Here is a 20,061-nt window from a genome sequence, read left to right as displayed (position 1 = left end):
AATTCCCCATAAATTTCTCTGAATAATGTATTTATCATCCCAAATCATGGCACAAATCATCCTCTATGTAATAACTCTGGTTTAGCTTGCCTATCCATATAGTCTCAGTTATCTTCAACCCCACAGGGGAATCGTACAATTCCATAGGAATCATTAATTATGATAACTGCTCGATCCATATGACATGACTGCCATCCATTCCAACTTTCTTTCCCACCTAACAGGCAAGTATCCTTTGTATCCAGAATTAAGCATATAGGTCTTTCTAAAAATGGAATTAAATTTGACACCAGTTTTCTTCTTACTGGACCTGGGAATCCTAAACTTGTATTTAGGTTATTTTGGTAAAGTTGGATTGGCCCATGTTAGGGCTCACAGATAATCCCAGTAAGTATAAACATGTCCCTGTCCTTCAGCAATCAAAATTGTATGTCCTATAGTATACATTACCCATTTAGTTATTTTTTGTCCAGGTCGATATGTCTGGGTTTTATTCTCTTCGAAGGAATTCAAACCGAGGTTCCGTCATCTGCAATGACAAGAGCAAATCCCCTACCCCACACCTTTACCATTCCTGGTTTCCATAAATCATCTTTAACATCTTTCCAATAGATTGGCTGCAGCTGCAGTTCTGTTTGGGATATATCATTTTTCTTTTCCAAATTGCTAAAATGTTCTGCTGGAGTCTGTGATGAATTATCATAAATGTTTAAAAAATTTAGAGTAAACAATGCCTTTGCTAATTGATCTTTAGGAGTACTTATTTTCATAACATCATCCTCCTGATCATCGTCTCCCCCTTTTTGTTTTAAAAGCATAGACTTTAGCGTCCGGTTTGCTCGTTTAATAATTCCTTGCCCTGAGGGATTGTGTGGAATTCTTATAATATGAGTAATATTAAAAGTAGTACAAAATTTATGAAATTGTTTTCCTGTATAAACAGGACCATTGTTCTTTTTAATAGATTGAGGGCATCCCACAACAGCAAAAGCATTAAGTAAATGTGATTGAACATGGCAAAAACGATTTCCAGATTGTGCTGTAGCCCAGATGAAATGAGAACAAGTGTTTATGATAACATGTACATATTGCATTTTATTAAAATGTGAAATATGAGTAACATCTATTTGCTATAATTTATTTGCTTTTTGACCTCTAGGATTAATCCCTGATGCAAATGGGAGTACATTTAAAGGCCCACAGGTTTGACAAGTCCTAACAATGTCCTGAGCTTGCTGTTTAAAAAGGATGGAAATTTTTTTAACAGCCCTTTGCTATTGATATGAGTTAATTTGTGAAATGTTGTGGGATTTTGCATTATCCCCATAAGAGTATCTGCTTGCTGATTTTGTAATGATAAAGGACTTGGAAGATTGGTTTGAGCTCTTTATATGCATGATAAAAAGGGGAGTAATTCAGCTTTTGATTAATGTTTGTGAATGTAAAAACATTCAGGACAATTCATTTCTTTTAAACAAAGAAGCCGTCTCAATGTGAGTAACTGTTTGGTAAACATATTCAAAATCAGAAACAATATCAAGAGATTGTGGAAAACTTTGCAATACTTGAATTACAGCTGCTAATTCAGTAAGCTGGGCTGAGGTATAAGGCATTTTCTAACTTGTTTTCCACTGGGGTGACATATGCAGGCTTCCCATTAATATTATCATCAGTAAAGACAGTAATAGCTAGCGGGGAAGCCGGAACTATTTTAGGCAAAATCCATTGCATTAATTTTTAAAAATTATAAAAGTTTTGACATAGCAAATGATTATTCATTTGTCCTTTAAAGTCACTTAATGCTATTTGAAAATATATAGACTTTGAACCTCTTCCTTTGTGAGATCACACACTATGCAATTAGGGATCATGACCTCTTAATTGATAATATCTTTGGTGACCTTTGACTATTAAAGAAATAATCTTTTGCAAATATGTATTTAAACATTTTTGTCAATTGTTTGGTAAAAAAATCCATTTTAAAACACCGTCTTGCTAAAATAGGCCTGTGGGAGATTGCAAGGTAAAGAAAATAATAAAATCAACAGGCTTTTTTAGATTTATTTGAACAAGCTGTCCTTTTTGAATGCATTGTTCAATTAATTGTAACTCTCATTCAGCTGCAGCTGTTAACTGCCTTTTGCTTAATAAATCAGAATCTCCTTGTAAAATATTAAACAAGTTTTGTAACATATAATTAGGAATCCCTAAAGTGGCAGGCAGCAAAAATGAAAGCAGAGTGTTAATAGTGATGTGTACCCATAGTAAATGACCAGATTTTTAAAATTGAATTCATTGGATTGATTAAAAAGGAATGCAGGAATGTGGATTCTTTATAATTGGTTGTGCATTTTTGCTAATTTTAAATTTATTTCATGCAGTTTTTATGATATTTTTTCACAATAGTGGCCAAATTCTGATTTGCTTACATGACTGGGCCCAGCTGGGTCCTCTGGGAACTGGCTAGGGACCAAGAGGAGCTTCCTGGGACCTAGATATCTTTATTAAAGTACACCTCCTTCTGGGGGGATAGCCAGTCCTCCCAGCTAGAGTGTACATTTTAACTATTTCTTACTAAGGTCATGTGATAGCAATATCAGTTGCATATAATGGCAACATTAGGTGAACAAAAAAGACTCCACAAGTATATTTTTTCCTTGTATTCAACCCTCAAATCTGATCTGCTTCCAATATAAGCCATGGTTATCTTGGGATAAATTTAGTTTATACATATATAGTTTATACAAACACTGGACAAAGCATTAAAGTATTTTGGCTTAAAGGAATTTAGGTATTTAAATGATTTGAATATTATTTAGTCAGTAATAGATTCATTTATAGTAATAGTACTTAGATTAATAGATTAAGCCACCTGGTTTAGGGCAAGAAGCAGTTTTTGCCAGTATGATGATACCCAGGAGAAAATCTGTATTTTTTATACAGATAACAACATGATAAAAGTTAATATAAGTTATTTTGATAAAACACAGACTCTTTGCTTTTTAACTAATTATTTAGAAAAAAATTTTTTTTATATCTTTTCATTAGAAGAGGCTAAAAGTCCAAGAAAACATTGTCATTTTAGACTCATTAAATCTTTCTTGATTTTAACCATAATTTTTATTTTTATAAACCCTCAGCACTTATTATATTAGTTTAGGCTTTGTCCTATATTTTTCTTGCTTAGTAACAGTTATTCATTTTAGGATAAAACTATTCTGTTTTCCTATTAATAAAAATACATCTTTCATATTTTTCATACTTAAATCATTACTTTGAACAAATATTTTACCACATATGTAATTACCATCAAAATTAAATTTGTGGCGTGCTGAGTGTCATGGGGGCCTGCAGGCGCTGTTGCTTGTCCCTCCGGCTCCGGCCGCTGGACGATAGTCCCCTTTGTCTGCAGGGGCGGGTTCGGGGCCTCACCCGGTTGCAGGTGCGAGTACTGTGGAATGGCACGGGGTCCCGAGCTGTGGCCGTGGACTTAGGCAGCAGAAAATTAGAAATATCTTCTGGAAAACTGGCCAGATTTGCAGATGGCTCTGCTGTAGTACAGACAGGTGACACTGCAGTGATGGTTACAGCCGTCAGTAAAACAAAACCTTCACCCTCCCAGTTCCTACCTTTAGTGGTTGACTATAGACAGAAAGCTGCTGCTGCAGGTAGAATTCCTACAAACTATCTTAGAAGAGAAATTGGATCTTCTGATAGAGAAATTCTTACAAGTCGAATAATAGATCGATCAATTAGACCTCTCTTTCCAGCTGGCTACTTTTACGATACACAAGTCCTTTGTAATCTGTTAGCAGTAGATGGTATTAATGAACCTGATGTCCTAGCAATTAATGGTGCTTCCGTAGCTCTCTCATTATCAGATATTCCTTGGAATGGACCTGTTGGAGCTGTGCGAATAGGAATGATTGATGGAGAATGTGTTGTTAACCCAACACGAAAAGAAATGTCTTCTAGTACTTTAAATTTAGTGGTTGCTGGAGCACCTAAAAGTCAGATTGTCATGTTGGAAGCCTCTGCAGAAAATGTTTTGCAGCAGGACTTTTGCCATGCTATCAAAGTAGGAATGAAGTATACCCAACAAATAATTCATGGTATACAGCAGTTGGTAAGAGAAATTGGTGTTACCAAGAGGACACCTCAGAAGTTATTTACCCCTTCGCCCGAGCTTGTGAAATACACTCATAAACTTGCCTTGGAAAGACTCTATGCAGTTTTTACGGATTTTGAACATGATAAAATTTCCAGAGATGAAGCTGTTAACAAGATAAGATTAGATACCGAGAAACAGCTAAAAGAAAAATTTCCAGATGTCGATCCATATGAAATAATAGAATCCTTCAATGTTGTTTCAAAGGAGGTTTTTAGAAATATTATTTTGGATGAATATAAAAGGTGTGATGGCCGAGATTTGACCTCACTTAGGAAAATAAATTGTGAAGTAGATATGTTTAAAACTCTTCATGGATCAGCATTATTTCAAAGGGGACAAACACAGGTGTTTTGTACGGTTACATTTGATTCATTAGAATCCAGTATTAAGTCTGATCAAATTATAACAGCCTTAAATGGGATAAAAGATAAAAATTTCATGCTGCACTATGAGTTTCCTCCTTATGCAACTAACGAAATTGGCAAAGTAACTGGTGTAAATAGAAGAGAACTTGGGCATGGTGCTCTCGCCGAGAAAGCTTTGTATCCTGTTACTCCCAAAGATTTTCCTTTCACCATAAGAGTCACATCTGAAGTTCTAGAATCAAATGGGTCATCTTCTATGGCGTCTGTGTGTGGTGGAAGTTTAGCATTAATGGATGCAGGGGTTCCAGTTTCATCTGCGGTCGCAGGGGTAGCAATAGGACTGATCACCAAAAGCAGTCCCGAGAAGAGTGAGATAGAAAATTATCGTTTGCTGACAGATATTCTGGGAATTGAAGATTACAATGGTGACATGGATTTCAAAATTGCTGGCACTGTTAAGGGAATAACCTCATTACAGGCTGATATTAAATTACCTGGAATACCATTAAAAATTGTAATGGAAGCTATTCAACAAGCCTCAGTGGCAAAGAAGGAAATACTACAGATTATGAACAAAGCTATTTCAAAACCTCGAGCATCTAGAAAAGAAAATGGACCTGTTGTAGAAACTGTTCAGGTTCCATTATCAAAACGATCAAAATTTGCTGGACCAGGTGGATATCATTTAAAAAAACTTCAAGCTGAAACAGGAGTAACTATTAGTCAGGTAGATGAAGAAACATTTTCTGTATTTGTACCAACACCCAATGCTATGCATGAAGCAAGAGACTTCATTACTGAAATGTGCAAAGATGATCAGGAGCAGCAATTAGAATTTGGAGCAGTGTATACCGCCACAATAACTGAAATCAGAGACTCTGGGGTAATGGTAAAACTGTATCCAAATATGACTGCAGTGCTACTTCATAACATGCAACTTGATCAACGAAAGATTAAACATCCCACTGCCCTAGGATTAGAAGTTGGCCAAGAAATTCAGGTGAAATACTTTGGACGTGATCCAGCTGATGGGAGAATGAGGCTTTCTCGTAAAGTGCTTCAGTCTCCAGCTACAACTGTTGTCAAAAGCCTAAATGACAGAAGCAGTATTGTCATGGGAGAACCTATGTCACAGTCATCATCTAATTCTTCCTCTTGATTTTTTAAATGAAAATTCTAGGTTCATACTCTGTAGAGCATAAGTTCAGAAGTATATTCTTATGTATAGATTTTTATATAATTTTAAAATATTCTAATTATTTGAATTATAGTGCTCATTTGCATATGCCATTTTTTAATTTCAAGAGTAGCCTATATTCCCTTATCCTTATTTGCATTATAACTCAATAAATTATTAATAAAAATAATGCATTTGTACATCCTAGGAAAGAAGACCCTTTAGTTCCATACAATTTTGAAATATCTGAAAAACTTAGAAATAATAGATCATGTTAGCTACTATAATGGGTCTCTCCCTACATAGTTTAATTTTCCTCTCTTATGTACACGTAGTGACAGTTTTGCCTTGGTATCATCCTACAGCTCACCTCTTTGCCCAACTTGCCTATTAACTGTTTCACAGACTGAAACTTCTCATTTTCAAAGCTAGTATCTATTTCTTCAGAACAGTTACCAGCAATAGTAAGGAGTTGAGGGAGCTGGTTTGACATGTTTTTAATGGTGAGATGCCTTTCAAATTGGTCACAAAACCATAAACATTGTGTAGTAACTATTATAATGGGATCCTAACTAGAACGAGGTAGTACATTTTTAAAATTTGCTTAAAGAAACTGAAATCATATACTCATCAAATAGGAACTGGTTATTTTTTGAGTGTGTATGATGCTAATCTATTGTCTAGGTATAAGGAATGGAAAGGATAAGGGAAAGAAGAATCATGATTTTCAGATAATAAATAGGTGTTTGAATAGTCACGTACAGAAGTTGTTGATTTAATTGTTATGAATAATACAAATGTTCCTTCTCATCAACTGAAAGATCACATTAATTCTAGGAAAAAGTAAATGATATGTGGAAGTTATCATGTAGAATGTATAATCCTTTTATAAACCTGATAAAATATTACTAAATTTGTGACTCAGGGCTAACTAGTTCGCAAACTAAAAATTTAGCTGGATAAACCAAAGATTTTTAAGATATATGTATTTAACATTGGTTTTATACCTGTTATATATAAAATAGCATGGTAGGCAATATTGATATACTTTCCGAAATACTGAAGATAATTCTTCAGTATTTATCTTTAATATTTAATTGCCTATAATTTTTAAATGTAAGATTAAATTTAAACTATTTGCATAAAAAATTAAATTTGTTATAATAATGTTAAATATTTAAAATACTTTAATGTTTTAAATATGCATTAACTATCAATATATAGTTTTTAACAAGAATTTTTAGTTTTAAAGTTCTTAAAATATATTTCTCTTTTCAAACATGAATAGGAGCTAAACTCATGGCCAGTTTCCAAATTGCTGTTTATTGAGGATTTAAGTTAACAAAAGGAGATGGGGTTGCCGTTCCCATTCTGAGTCATAGGACTTTACCTGTAGTATTGGTATAAATCTCATAGAATAATCATTCAGACTAAACAAAGGTAACCTAACAGAATACCTTGAGTCAGAACTACAATCCCAAACTGCACACCCCGTTGGGGACCAACCTGCCACAGGAACCATCAATGAGCACTGACCCCCGTTTGGTATGGCACCTTTCTCACTGAATACTTTCTGACTCAGGGGTACATGAATCCCTATATAAAGGCAGCCCATTAAGAACAAGCCCAGAAACCAATCTTTCTTTATCCTGCTCTGCCAAAGGCACAGCAAAGAAGCAATTTTTAAAATCTATCATAATAAATCAGTTCTTAGAAATTACAACTGGTGTGGGCAAGCCAGGCTGCAATGACTCCATAGGCTGAACCACAGTATCAACTTTTATCAAATCAGTCAACATTCTCCATTTTCCTGACCTCCCTCCTGCAATAAATATTGGAGAATTCCAAGAACCACGAGACTCCTCTAAACATCCTGCTCCAAAATGTTCCGAAATCAACCGAGTCAGAGCCTCAAACCTCTCTACAGATAAGGGCCACTGCTCAACCCAAAAAGGCCCGCCTGTAGTATTTGTAGTGGATGTCCCTGGAGCATCTCCTCACTTTATGCTTTAAGAGTTCCCTTATTAGGTCCCTGTTTGGGCACCAATTGCCAAGTCCGGCTCAAGCAACTGTCAAAACAGGGTAAGAAGTGGTAGTGGGAGATTGAGAAGAAACACAACTTAGAGTTTAAGACAAAGCATGAGCCAGGTAGTTCATTGCCTGACTGAACACAATAACCAAATAGAAACAGGAATATTTTCCCCATTTTATATTCACTGCAAAGCCTTCATAACGAATTTCCATTACTTAAGATTTAAAACATTATGGCCTTAAGGCTGAAACCAACAACAATGTTTTTGAATGAGCTCAAATAAGCTTACTAATTCAGATGTTTTAACAGGCACCCCAGTAGCTTTAACACACACACATACTCCTCCAGCCGCCTATTATGATTACCCATTACCCTGATGATCCAAGGAAAATGCTTACTTTACCAATATGACTCGAGTCCTCTTCTATCAGCTGGACACATGTGCCTCTAATGAGACTTTTCCTTGGTTCCTTAATATTGATTTGGAGTCTTCTTCTTTGAGCCCCACGTTGGGCGCCAAATGTTGCTTCCTATTGAAACGGAGCTCGAAGGATATTAAGGAATATGAGAAAAAAAGAAAGGAAGAAAGAAAGAAAGACACAGATGGGCTCAGGGGGTCTGAAGCTTGAGTTTACTTCAGACAGACTTCAGACAACTTTATTCTCAACCAGATCCTTGTTATATACCACAGGATGTCAACAGATATGCAGGCATTTCCCGAGGGAGCAAGATTCTTATCTCAGTGTTCTTCATACTTAACATAACTGTTTGGGGTAAACATTCTCTTCCTCCCAGACTGCTCTACATAACAATCCCCACAGTTTACCGCCGCCATCCTGAGGCCAGCAGCTTGCAACAAATTCTGTAGGTCTTGCTTTAAACTCTTGGCTTCTACATCCCTATTTGCCTTTTCCTGCCCCACTCCCTTGGTCCTCATGACCTGTTTCAGCACATACTCCTCCAGGAACTGGAGGAACTGACAATTCCTGCCAGGATATATGGTCACTGTATGAGTTTCTACTTGCTGCTGTAACAAATTACCACAAATTTCTTGACTTAAAACAACAGATTTTTTTTCTCTTGCAGTTCTAGAGGCCCAAAGTCCAAAAATGTGTCTTCCAGGGATAACTTCAAGGTGCAGTAAGGCTAGTTCTTTTTGTGGGATCCAGGAAAGAATCCATTCTCTGTCTCTTCCAGCTTCTGATGGCTGCTCACATTCCCCAAGCTAGTGGCCATGTCACTGTAATCTCTGCTCTATTGTCACTTGCCTTCTTCTCTGCAGTAGAAAATATTGCTCTGCTTCTCTCATATAAGGACACTCATGATTACATTGGGCCCATCCAGATAATCTGAGGTAACATCCTTATCTCAAAGACTTTAGCTTAATCATATATACAAAGTCCCCTTTGTCATGCAAAGTAGCAGTTGCAGATTCTAGGGATTAGGAACTGTATACCTTTGTGGGCTGTCAGCCTACTACAATCAGGAAGGCTAATTCTTTTCAGTGAGTAATTTATTTTCTCTTGGATCAGAGATGGGATTTCCTTTCTCAAACTATGCTGAGAACTGATCGTAGTTATTCGGGAAGCAGGGAGGGACGTAGAGGTTCTTGAGAAGGACAAGATTCATCTTGTGAGGCATTAGGTTCATACGAGGGATTTTCACAGCCTCAAGGCGACAGTAGGCAAAGGGGAGGGAATGCTTATGTTAGCTAAATGGGTTCAGGAGACTCTGTGGGTTAAAACTTCACAAACTCCATTCACTCAGAATTCCATATCCCAGAGCTTGGGGTCTCCCTGGACCCTGATTTTAGTTTGGGAGATCTACCTATGCTGCATATTCAGTCTCCTTTGTAGCGCCACCACTCTTACAATTAAATCCTAGGCCTGATTTTCAGCATTGTCTGCATTATAGCTGCCAAAGATTAACATCTATTAAAGCTGCCATGGAAGTCTTCTGGCTTTCACAAGATACCTTGAGTTGACATTTAGCTGATGTTACCCTATCATTTTGTTTCTACAAGCCTTCTAAGGTAGTTAATAAAAGTTATTCCTTATCCCTAAAAGTCCAAAAATTCTTTAATTATCATGTATTGGAGATTGAATCATGTCCTGCACAAAAGGCATGTCAGGTCCAACTCCTGGTGTGAGCTCATTAGTAAATAGGACCTTTGAAAATGTTGTTAGTTAAGTTGCGCCCAAACCAAATGAGAGTGGACTTTCATCCAACTCTGAATGGCTGAAGTCCTCATAAGCAAAGGAAATTGGACATGCAGAGAAGCCACGGAAGAAGCCAGAAGGTGGAGGGCAATGGAAAAGAAAGGAGAAGAGATAGAGCAATGTGCATTGTCATGTGACAGGAAAGACAAGGACCAAGGATCTCAGGTTGTCAGCCCCCGAATGTCACAGTCTTCGGGAAGAAAGCATCGTGTTGCTGATGCCTTGATTTTGGACTTTTAGCTTCAAAATCATGAGCCTTTAAATTCCCACTGCTCAAGCCAACCATTGTTATTTGTTTTAGCAGCTTAAGCCAATCAATGTTATGTGGTTATACCCTATGCTTCACATACCATTAATATGCTGGAGCTAACACATTACTCAGTCAGTGTTTCACCTTCTGCTAATACCTCATCCCAATCTACCACAAGCAAGGTTTAGTTATTATGTAACTATCACATGCTAGGGCTTATCATCAACCATACTCACTCCATGAGGGGGTGAATGTCCAGTTCCAGAACTCCATCTGGAGGACCTGCTTCCTAGGGACACTGCCAGTACCAACTATCGTAATTCGATTCTGCCAAAGCAGAGCCTGACCCAGGATGCACGTATGGTTTTTCAGGTAGCTGATCTCATGGAGCAGATTATCTATTGGAAAGGTGGTCCCAGGGTGCAAGGCTAGGTTATGAGGAAACAAAGAAGAAGACATTCTTGACTGAGAGATGCATTTCCAGAGATCCTACTATGGACAACAGAGGCGTAACTGTGGAGCAGCATATAGAACGCCTCCCATAATTGGTGAAGTATAAGAAAGCTGAGCATATATGAGCCAGAACATCCAACATGCCTGCTACCGTCTACTTAACAGGATTGTTGTGGGGATTGATAGGGACTTCACGAAGCTTGTAAAGTTCTTAGCACATCCCCATGTCAACAAGCGCTCAAAAATGTTATCAATTGGTAATAAAGTAATACATTATATAATATATAGTGATATGTTGAACTGCTGCTAGAACCTTAACGAATTATACTTCATTTAATGCTCAGAGTAGTGTCATCAGTGCTAGAGGATATGCTCACTTCACAGATGAGAATCTGAGGCTCAAAGGGACTTAATAGCTTGTCCGAATTCAAACTACTACTAAGCTTTGGATCAGATTGGTCTATGGTGCCTTTGCTGCTGTACCAGGTTTCCCTGGTGAGGGAAGAGAGACCACTTTCTCCTGGGGAGGGGGGCAGAGAGTAATTAATGGTGGGTTTAGGAGTCAGAGGAACATCTTCCTCAACCTTCCCATATCCTGTTCATTAACGTATGAGCTGCAGCAGGGCTCTCGATTTCTAACGGCCTGGCCTAGGAAATCACAACAGCAGGCAGATTCCCAAGAGTCCTAGCACAATGCAGCCTTCTATCACCACTTCCAGAATCATTATGGGATCTTCAAGACGCAGTCCCTGAAGAGAAACCTCCACTCCTGAGGACTCATTAGGAAACTGAGTAAAGAAAGCTTCGCCCTGTTGCCTTCCTTGTGGGGCTTCCTACCAGCTGCAAGGCAAGTAGGGATTTGGTTTGTCTTGCTTAAAAGGGTTGGGGTTGACACCTGCTTGGGGTTGACACCTGAGAGAGAAATCCCTTCCCTTAGGAAACGCATATTTAGTTCCAACTTCACTTCTATCCTCTCTTGTGTCTTTGGGGATATGGACAAGTCCTCAGACCCCAGCCATTAAGTGGAGCTTACATCACTTGCTCTACCTACCTGCCTATAAAGCAAGAGATTGAGATAAAACCTTTTTTGAGAAAGTCTAAGCTATAAGTAAGTATGAGACATCATTGCAATATTTATGAAGGGCTTGGGCTGTTTACTTTAATTGTCTCTCTACCTACCCTTCTCTTTGCTGTAGGGCTAATTTCTAAGGCTATCAGGGTTAGCACTGCAGGGAAGATGTACCTGTGATAGAGAAGATATGTTTTTGTCTTGTCTCATTTACTGGCTTTAGTGTGCAGAATTGTGTCAGCATACGTCCTCACCTTCTTTCCTGAAGAGATCTCACTGCCATGTATGCCCTTTCCAAGGTAGGTCATCCCACATGACTTTCTTCTGTTCTTAAAAATAGAGAGGAGGCTTCCATTGCCAGCACCTCAAACCCGACTCTACACATGGTGTACCAGCTGGCCCTGATAGGAGAAGAAAAGAATTTCTGAAGAGCTGGGACTACAACCCAGAGGTCCTAGCCCATTTTTTTGGCCCCTTTGCCCATACATCCTGTTCTTAGATGAAACCTTCTCTTTTTACACTTAGGGATGAGTATGAGGGGATTCACTCCTCCAGGTCCCTACGAGGACCCAATCCATAATGCACCCTGAACCTTCACTCCAGCAAAAGTTTTTGTTGAGTCTTTTCATCTTCCTGGGAATGAAGGGCCTGGCTGAGTTATAGAGTAGGGACCAGTTTCTGCTCAGTAAGAAGAGCCTGGGATTCACGATGAAGCCCTGAGGGTGGTAATGCCGGACGAGCTCCTCAGTGAAGGGTGCCATGGTGCCCTGTCAGACATGCTGGGTGTCCCTGGGAGATCAGAGGTCAGCCCAGAATCCAAGGGTTTTAATCAATCTGCATCTCTAGCCACCTGAGGGTTAGGCAGCAGCTATTCTATTGCTGGCTTATTCCCGACTATGACTTTCTTACCTGTTCAGGTGTGCCCTAATAAAAGTCTTTTTCTGCAGGGCAGTTTACATGGGAAGAAACATGCCAATCTATGGATTGTTAAAGTTATTTACTTGCTCCATAAATACAAAGGGAAGCAGCAGTCCTTGCAGCAACCATGCACCTGTGCTTGTCCTTAAACCTCACCTAAATTGTGCTAATCCATGAAAAATACAGCCCAAATCCTATGTCCTGAAAGTTGTTCATGACAATTCTAGCTCACACTGATGCTCTCCTATTCTGAACCCCTATGGACATTTTAACCAATCATTTATTTATGTAAGAAATACTAGTACCTACTATGTGCAAAGTGAAGTTATTACAGTTAAGATTGTTATTAAGAAACTGAATCAAATACACCTTCTTTCTTCAAGTTGGTTACAGTGAAATGGGAGATATGCTCTATAGAGAAATGACTTTGCTAGAAGGTAAGTTCCATGCAATAATGTGTAGTGGGAATTTAGGGGAGAAAGAGAGATCATTTTGAGAGGGGGAAGTTTTCAGGAAGGCCAGCATTTGAGTCGTCTGGAAATATTGGGGCATGTGAAACTGGAGGAAAGGCATGACATGTAGAGGAAACAGTATGAGCAAGAAGATGGAAAATCACAGGGTCAGTCTAATGGCCCATGTTAAGATGGACACAGGAAAAGAAAACAGGGAGTAATTGTTCTTTAATGTATTGTAGGTAGAGTGCTGTTATCCATCCGTTGATTTGTCTAATGGTAAAGCATTTATCTATTGCTAATTTCATCAATAAAGATCAGGCCTGAGGAAGAACTCTCTATCCATCCAAATAGCGTGTGATCTTATAACTTTAAGGTGTCTTAGGGATTGCCACACCTAATTTCTCACCCATGTGGTCTCATCCCTTCTGCAGCTTCCCAATTGTCTGAACACATACCATGGTGACTTTGTTAGGGAGGTTGGTGATTGAGGTATCCTCAAACTGGATGCATCCTCCTGCAGGAATAAGGGGTCAATGAGACGAGTGTTGCTCACCTGAAACTTTGGGGTACGCTTGACTTTAATCCTAGGTGGAGGGGTCTCTCTAGAACAGTTCCGTTTAACTTGGAAGAGCTGATTAGTTTTGTCCTGGAAGTAGAAAAGTAATGAAGAGAATGGAAGAAGCCGTCATCAGGCCTCCAAGGGAACAGAGATGCCAAAGGTTGGTCTTCCTGGCTGGACATTAGAGTCACCTGCGGAGCTTTACTAATGCACTCATGCCCAGGTGCCATCTAAACCCAGTTAAATCAGGTTCTTGGTGATAAGGACTGAGAATCAGTGTTTTCTTCTTAGGGCTTCGCGGGTGATTTCAATAGATTGAGAGTCTAACTAGAATGTAAATGAGAATCTAATCTCAATCAACAGGTTGTGAATCTAAGCTAAGAGAGGGTCAGGAATAGCAGCTAAAAATATGGACCACCAGAGCTTTGTAAAATATCTTATAAATTTCTGGAACTTTCCTGTTTGACATCTTTTAAACTATTGTCTTTTCTCCCTTGAGGATCGTCTATATTAGTAAAATGAGAAAGGCCTTTCTTAAACATTAATATAATGTATGATAATATATAGCATGTAATACACATATCACACACACACACACACACATATGCACACGTTATTCTCGATCCCTCTCAACTTCATTCCTATGTCTCTAATTAATTTCTAGTTATATGCCTGTCTCCCTGTGTCGGTACCAGTTATTATCTTTTTTCTTTTGTATTTCACTTTTTGCCTGAATTATGTCCTCACATTTCATCTTTTTCTGATATTTTAAAACTCCCCCATGAAATCTCTATTTCTTTCTTGTGCTTTTGTAATTTAGAGGTGAAAGTTTTCATGTGTTTTTAAAGATCATGTCAATATTTTTCTCACAATATTTAGAAGCATTTTTCTTCTGAGTAGTGGGAAACTACCATATGTTTTCCTGTTCATTCTTCCTGTCTCCAGCCCACATGTTTTTTTTGTTTGTTTTTTTTGTAGTACCTTTGAATATATCTTGAGCTGATTCCTTTTTAAAGCCTAAATGAGATGAAAGATTTCTGAGTGATTTTGTTTGTTCGGTTTTTGGTGAAACGAGCATGCCCTATGATTCATGATTGTTGATGAGTACTTTGTGCCTTTACTTCTTTACAGTTAATATTGAAAGGCAGCTGCCGACCTACTTACAACACAGTCAACTTACTTTACAGTCTCACCTAAAGACTAGGAAGCAGCTTGCCTGGTTCAATTCTCATTCATCCTTACCTGCTCTGCTTCTAGGATTCAAACTGAGACCAGAGGAGGCCCAACCACCAGTCTGTGAAGGCAGTTTTAGCAAAAGATTATTCAGGGAGGTGATCATATATCCAAACACTCCTATCAGTCAAGCTGCTAGAGGTTCTATGACTGCTGGGACCCCCTTAGCCACTTTTGCCCCTGAATTTTGCTGTCTCAGCTCAGGCTGTCAACAGTCTTTCCCTTCTGTTAGAGTTACCTAACTGAACATCTGATTCTCATCCTCTGATTCCATTCTATTCTATTCAAGGGATGACATTACTTTTAAAGAAGCTCTGGTCCTGCCCATCCATGGGCAATAGAGACATAGATGTTTTTTGTTCCAGAGGTTGATATAAAATTTAAGGTACTTTGTTCAATATGGCTCTCTAAATACATTCCTGCTTCATTCCAGGACCTCTCCTTAGAGCCATTGGCTGATCTATCATGCCTGAGTCAGGGTAAGTGAAGTCCAGCGGTTTTCCAAATCAGGAACCCAAATGCAGCTAGTAGCAACCGACCTTTAGGCCCTGCTTCTAACTTTTATGTTAGAGAGAAATAGCAGATAATAAAGAGAACAAATTATTATAAAGTAATCTATTATACATAGTCCAAAGTAGGGGCTTGATCAATAACAAGGTGTTAGCAATTTATTGAACATAGGATTTCTCACTTCTACCTGCATATGTCCCTCACCTTGTAGAAATACAGTTCGCGGGTCTTTCTAATAACTGTAATGAGTGTCTCTCTCTCTGATTCTTGCCACACCTTCACTGATCTAGATTATTTATAAAACTCATGGAACCTAGGTTATGTTTTCAAATACTTTCCACTTTCTGTAGAAATAAGGTTGATATTTCTATTTTGAAACCTGCTTATTGGTTTGGGGTGATCCCTCAGAGAAAAATTGATAAATGCCATCTTAATCTTTCTACCTTAGAGGAAAAATGTCTCCTTTTCTCTTATATTCCCGGGTTTCTCTCTGTTTCAGCAAAGAAAATGTGGGAGGGACAAAGTGGGTATTGCTGCTGAAAGCAGAGTAAAGGCAGTGAGGACATGTATGGCCTGGGGAGTGGGAAATTCTTTACCTGAAGAACTGAGGATTTACTGTGTGGCTTTGCAGAGAGAGGGCTTAAAACAAATATGTTGAGTAAATGAATGGAATGGGCTGATACTTTCCTTCTCGGAACATTTTCTTACAGTGACTCATGGAGCCAGAAGCTAGGACGAACAGGACAACAGTTACAGAGTTCATTCTTGTGGGACTAGTGCAATCAGAAAAGTTGCAATCTTTGTTATTTGTTATCTTTCTCTTTGCATACATGGTCACAATTGGAGGCAACTTCAGCATCCTGGCTGCTATCTTGGTGGAGCCGAAACTCCACACCCCAATGTATTTTTTTCTTGGCAATCTATCAGTACTGGATGCTGGATGTATCACTGTCATTGTTCCTTCGATGCTGGGCCGACTCCTGTCTCACAAGCGTACAATATCCTATAATGCCTGCATCTCACAGCTCTTCTTCTTCCATCTTCTGGGTGGGGCAGACTGCTTCCTGTTGACAGCCATGGCCTATGACCGATTCCTGGCCATCTGCCGGCCCCTCACCTACAGCACCCGCATGAGCCAGGAAGTCCAGAGGATACTGGTGGCCGTATGTTGGGCTTGTGCTATTGCCAATGCACTGGCACACACTATTGCCCTAAGTACCCTCAAGTTCTGTGGTCCCAATGAAGTCAATCACTTCTACTGTGACCTCCCACAGCTCTTCCAGCTCTCCTGCTCCAGCACCAAAGTTAATGAGCTGTTGCTCTTTGGCATGGCCTGCATACTGGCAAGCACCCCTATGGTTCTCATCATCACCTCCTACATCCACGTAGCAGCTGCAGTTCTACAAATGCGCTCAGTGGAGGGCAGGAAAAAGGCTTTCTCTACGTGTGGCTCCCACCTCACTGTGGTTTTCCTATTCTATGGATCAGGTATCTTCAATTACATGCGTCTGGGTTCCGAGGCAGCTTCAGACAAAGATAAAGGGGTTGGGGTTTTCATCAGTATTATCAACCCCATGCTGAACCCACTCATCTATAGCCTCAGGAACCCTGATGTGCAGGGAACCCTGTGGCGGGCACTAGGGAGACAGTCATTGCACTGAGAGGTGGTAGAATCTCTTGTTTCCTGCCGTTTTTGCAGAGGGGGGCTAAGAAATATGTCCCATGAGTGCGGAGACTAGAAAAATTGGTCCTAAACTATCTTTTCTATGTCCTGATGCCAGAATATTTTGCAGATGCCAGATCCTTACCTAGTTTGTTCATTCATTCATTCTTTCAACAATGTATTCAATTACTTCTATTACCCAGATTTCCTTCTAGGGCACTGTGGCTATTAGGCGGTGACCAAAACAGACGAATGTGTCTGCACTCATGCCTGTCATGTTCTAACGAAGGGAGAAAAAAATAAACAAAAGAAATAAGCATCATATATAGTATACTGGCTATGGTAATTTTGATAATAAAACATAAACAAGGTGGGGGACAAAATTTGGTTGTGCCAGGGAAGCGCCCTGGGCAAGACCTTGAGTTTTGACAGTGCTCATTTTGTGGGTGCAGGTGAAGCCTGTTTTCTTCTGTTGGGGACACAGAGTCCCTCCGGATCACAGTGTGGAGCTCTGTTTTGAACCACATGTCCAGTGCCAAGGATTAGTTCATTCCTTGAAAATCAGCTGCTGCTCTTCATTTCCATGCAAGAGCCCCTCAGGATGTTTAGGGGACAGATAAAATCCAGGCAGGAAGAAGAACCCTAAATAAAAACTACATTAATGTACACATGATATATCATAAAGTCACACATGGAATGTCCCATCTCCATCCCCTTTCAGGTCTTTCTTATTTGATGCCCCTTCCTCACATATATAACAAAGCTCTTGAAAGGATACTCATTTATGCTCCAACCAAGTTGTCATATTTTCAACATAGTGATACTCATGTAACTGTTCCAAAGTTTCACTTTTCGCCCCAAAACCTACTAGCTCAAAAAGCACATAGCCATCATTAGTCAGCTCGCAATATGAGAGCTTCCATCCTCAGAGCAGGCAAGAAGAGTTGAGAGAGGGAATATGTGGTGACGAAGGTTACAGAACATAGTTTCTGTAACTTCATCTCAGAAGTGGTGTCCCATTACTTTTTCCACATTTTATTTGTTAGGAACCAGTGCCTAAATTCCTACGTACTAGAGAAGAAGATTGCACAACGATATGAATACCAGGAGGCAGGAATCACTGGGCGCTATTTCAGAAGCTGCCTCTTCATTTATAATCCCACAGGACTAAGGGTTAAAAATTGAACCTGTCTTTGCAGGGAGCATGATTCAAGCTACCACACATGCACATGCAGTAAAGCAATAAAGAAAAGGAAAGAAATAAGTACATAATTTAGGAACAGGATTATTCCTGAAAGGAAGAAATACTCAGGGAGTTCTATTCGCTATGCTAGATTATTGATGCATGGGTGTTTGTTACATTATTCTTTTTAAGTTGTAAAATTAACATATAGATATTGTCTAAAGCACAAGTGATTACATTAACAGCCATGATGGACAAAGGATGGAAGATTTATGTTCAATCACAGAAAGACCAATACTCAGGAAGGAATGTAGAAATTGAATAGACAAAAACAATTATGAAAAATTAAAAGCTGAAAAAAATAAAAAAGCTAAAAAAGAAATGCAGATTGCTCAAAAATATTCAGCTTCACTGTATCAGAGAAATGAAAATTAAAACAACAATAGGACACGATTTTTTACGGGTAAGATAAACAAAAATTTATTAAAATGATAGTGCTGGTTAGGACATGCAGAAATGGGCACTGTACCAGGTAACCTTAAGTTGGTTAAAGCAATGAGAGGGGTGTGCCTGAAGCTGATGACGTGGGGCTCAAAACCAGACTCAGATCATAAATACCTATTTAAAGAAAACTGTGGTCTAACCCAGGAAATCCAAAGACCTTCCTTGTCTCTGCCTGCCCTCTTTGTTTCTCTTTGAGACGGCGTCTCACAGTTTTTATACAAATACTGCAATCTAGGGGGCCACGTGGCCATGTGGTGTATTGTGGTCGTTTGCCTTTCATTGAGCTCAAGCCATCTGTTGTTTTCCTCCCCAGGACCCAGGACCAGAGCTTAGGTTTCAGACTTCTCAACTAGCCTTTGGGGGAAATGTCTGCATATCCTGCAGTAGTCACAGCCTATCACAATAGGCCAGAGCTCAAAAGCCCATAATAAGCACTATTGACACTTAGGGTTTTAAAGGAAAGATGTATTTATTGAGGCATATAGAAGAGGAGAGAAAGCAGGGGCCACTTGCCATCCACGTCTGTCCACCTCCTCTCTCCAGGGCAGGGCGCTCCATCGGTCTGGATGGCCCCCATTCTGGGCATTGGATTTCAACCTCATTAGGTAACGGTTCATCCATCTCTAGCTTCTGTGGATCTCTAAGTCCCCTGTATTCTATATTATAAGTCTCTGATTATATCTTTTTACTGGTCATAAAAGTGGAATCATACAGTATCTGTCCTTTTTGTCTGGCTAATTTTGCTCAGCATTTTGTCCTCAAGGCTCATCCATCTTGTCATGTGCTTCAGGACAACATTTTGTCTTACTGCTGCATAATATTCTATCATATGTAAATACACATTTTGTTGATCTACTCATCTGTTGATGGGCATTTGGTTTGTTTCCATCTTTTGGTGATTGTGAATATTGCTGCTCTGAACATCAGCATGCAAATGTCTGTTTGTGTTGTTGCTTTCAGCTATTCTGGGTATATACCAAGTGGTGCTATTGCTGGGTCATAGGGCAGCTCAATATTGAGTTTCCTAAGGAACCGCCAAACAGTCTTCCATAGTGGCTGCACCATTGTACATTCCCACCATTAGTGCATGAGTGTCCCAGTTTCTCCACATACTTTCTAACATTTATGGTTTCCTGATTGTTTAATAGCAGCCATTCTTATAGTTGTGAGGTGGTATCTCATTGTAGTCTTGATCTGCATTTCCCTTACAGCCAATGAAAATGAGTATTTCTTCATGTGCTTTTGAGCCATCTGTAGTTGCTTTTCAGAAAAATGCCTATTCATATCTTTAGCCCCTTTT

General features: G+C 39.2%; 1 protein-coding gene and 1 pseudogene across 1 annotated transcript; both read left to right on the top strand.

The window, feature by feature from the left end:
* Positions 1-3,334: 3,334 nt before the first annotated feature.
* LOC143688028 (polyribonucleotide nucleotidyltransferase 1, mitochondrial pseudogene) lies at positions 3,335-6,605 on the top strand (annotated as a pseudogene).
* Positions 6,606-16,115: 9,510 nt separating this feature from the next.
* LOC143686670 (olfactory receptor 3A2-like) lies at positions 16,116-17,072 on the top strand. The gene has a single exon (XM_077163281.1). The coding sequence runs from the start codon at positions 16,128-16,130 to the stop codon at positions 17,070-17,072; it is 945 nt and encodes a 314-aa protein (XP_077019396.1). The 5' UTR covers positions 16,116-16,127.
* The last annotated feature ends 2,989 nt before the right edge of the window (positions 17,073-20,061 follow it).

This window comes from Tamandua tetradactyla, chromosome 6, assembly GCF_023851605.1.
Source record: "Tamandua tetradactyla isolate mTamTet1 chromosome 6, mTamTet1.pri, whole genome shotgun sequence".
NCBI classification, from domain to species: domain Eukaryota; kingdom Metazoa; phylum Chordata; class Mammalia; order Pilosa; family Myrmecophagidae; genus Tamandua; species Tamandua tetradactyla.
This window is presented reverse-complemented; position numbering and strand designations above follow the sequence as displayed.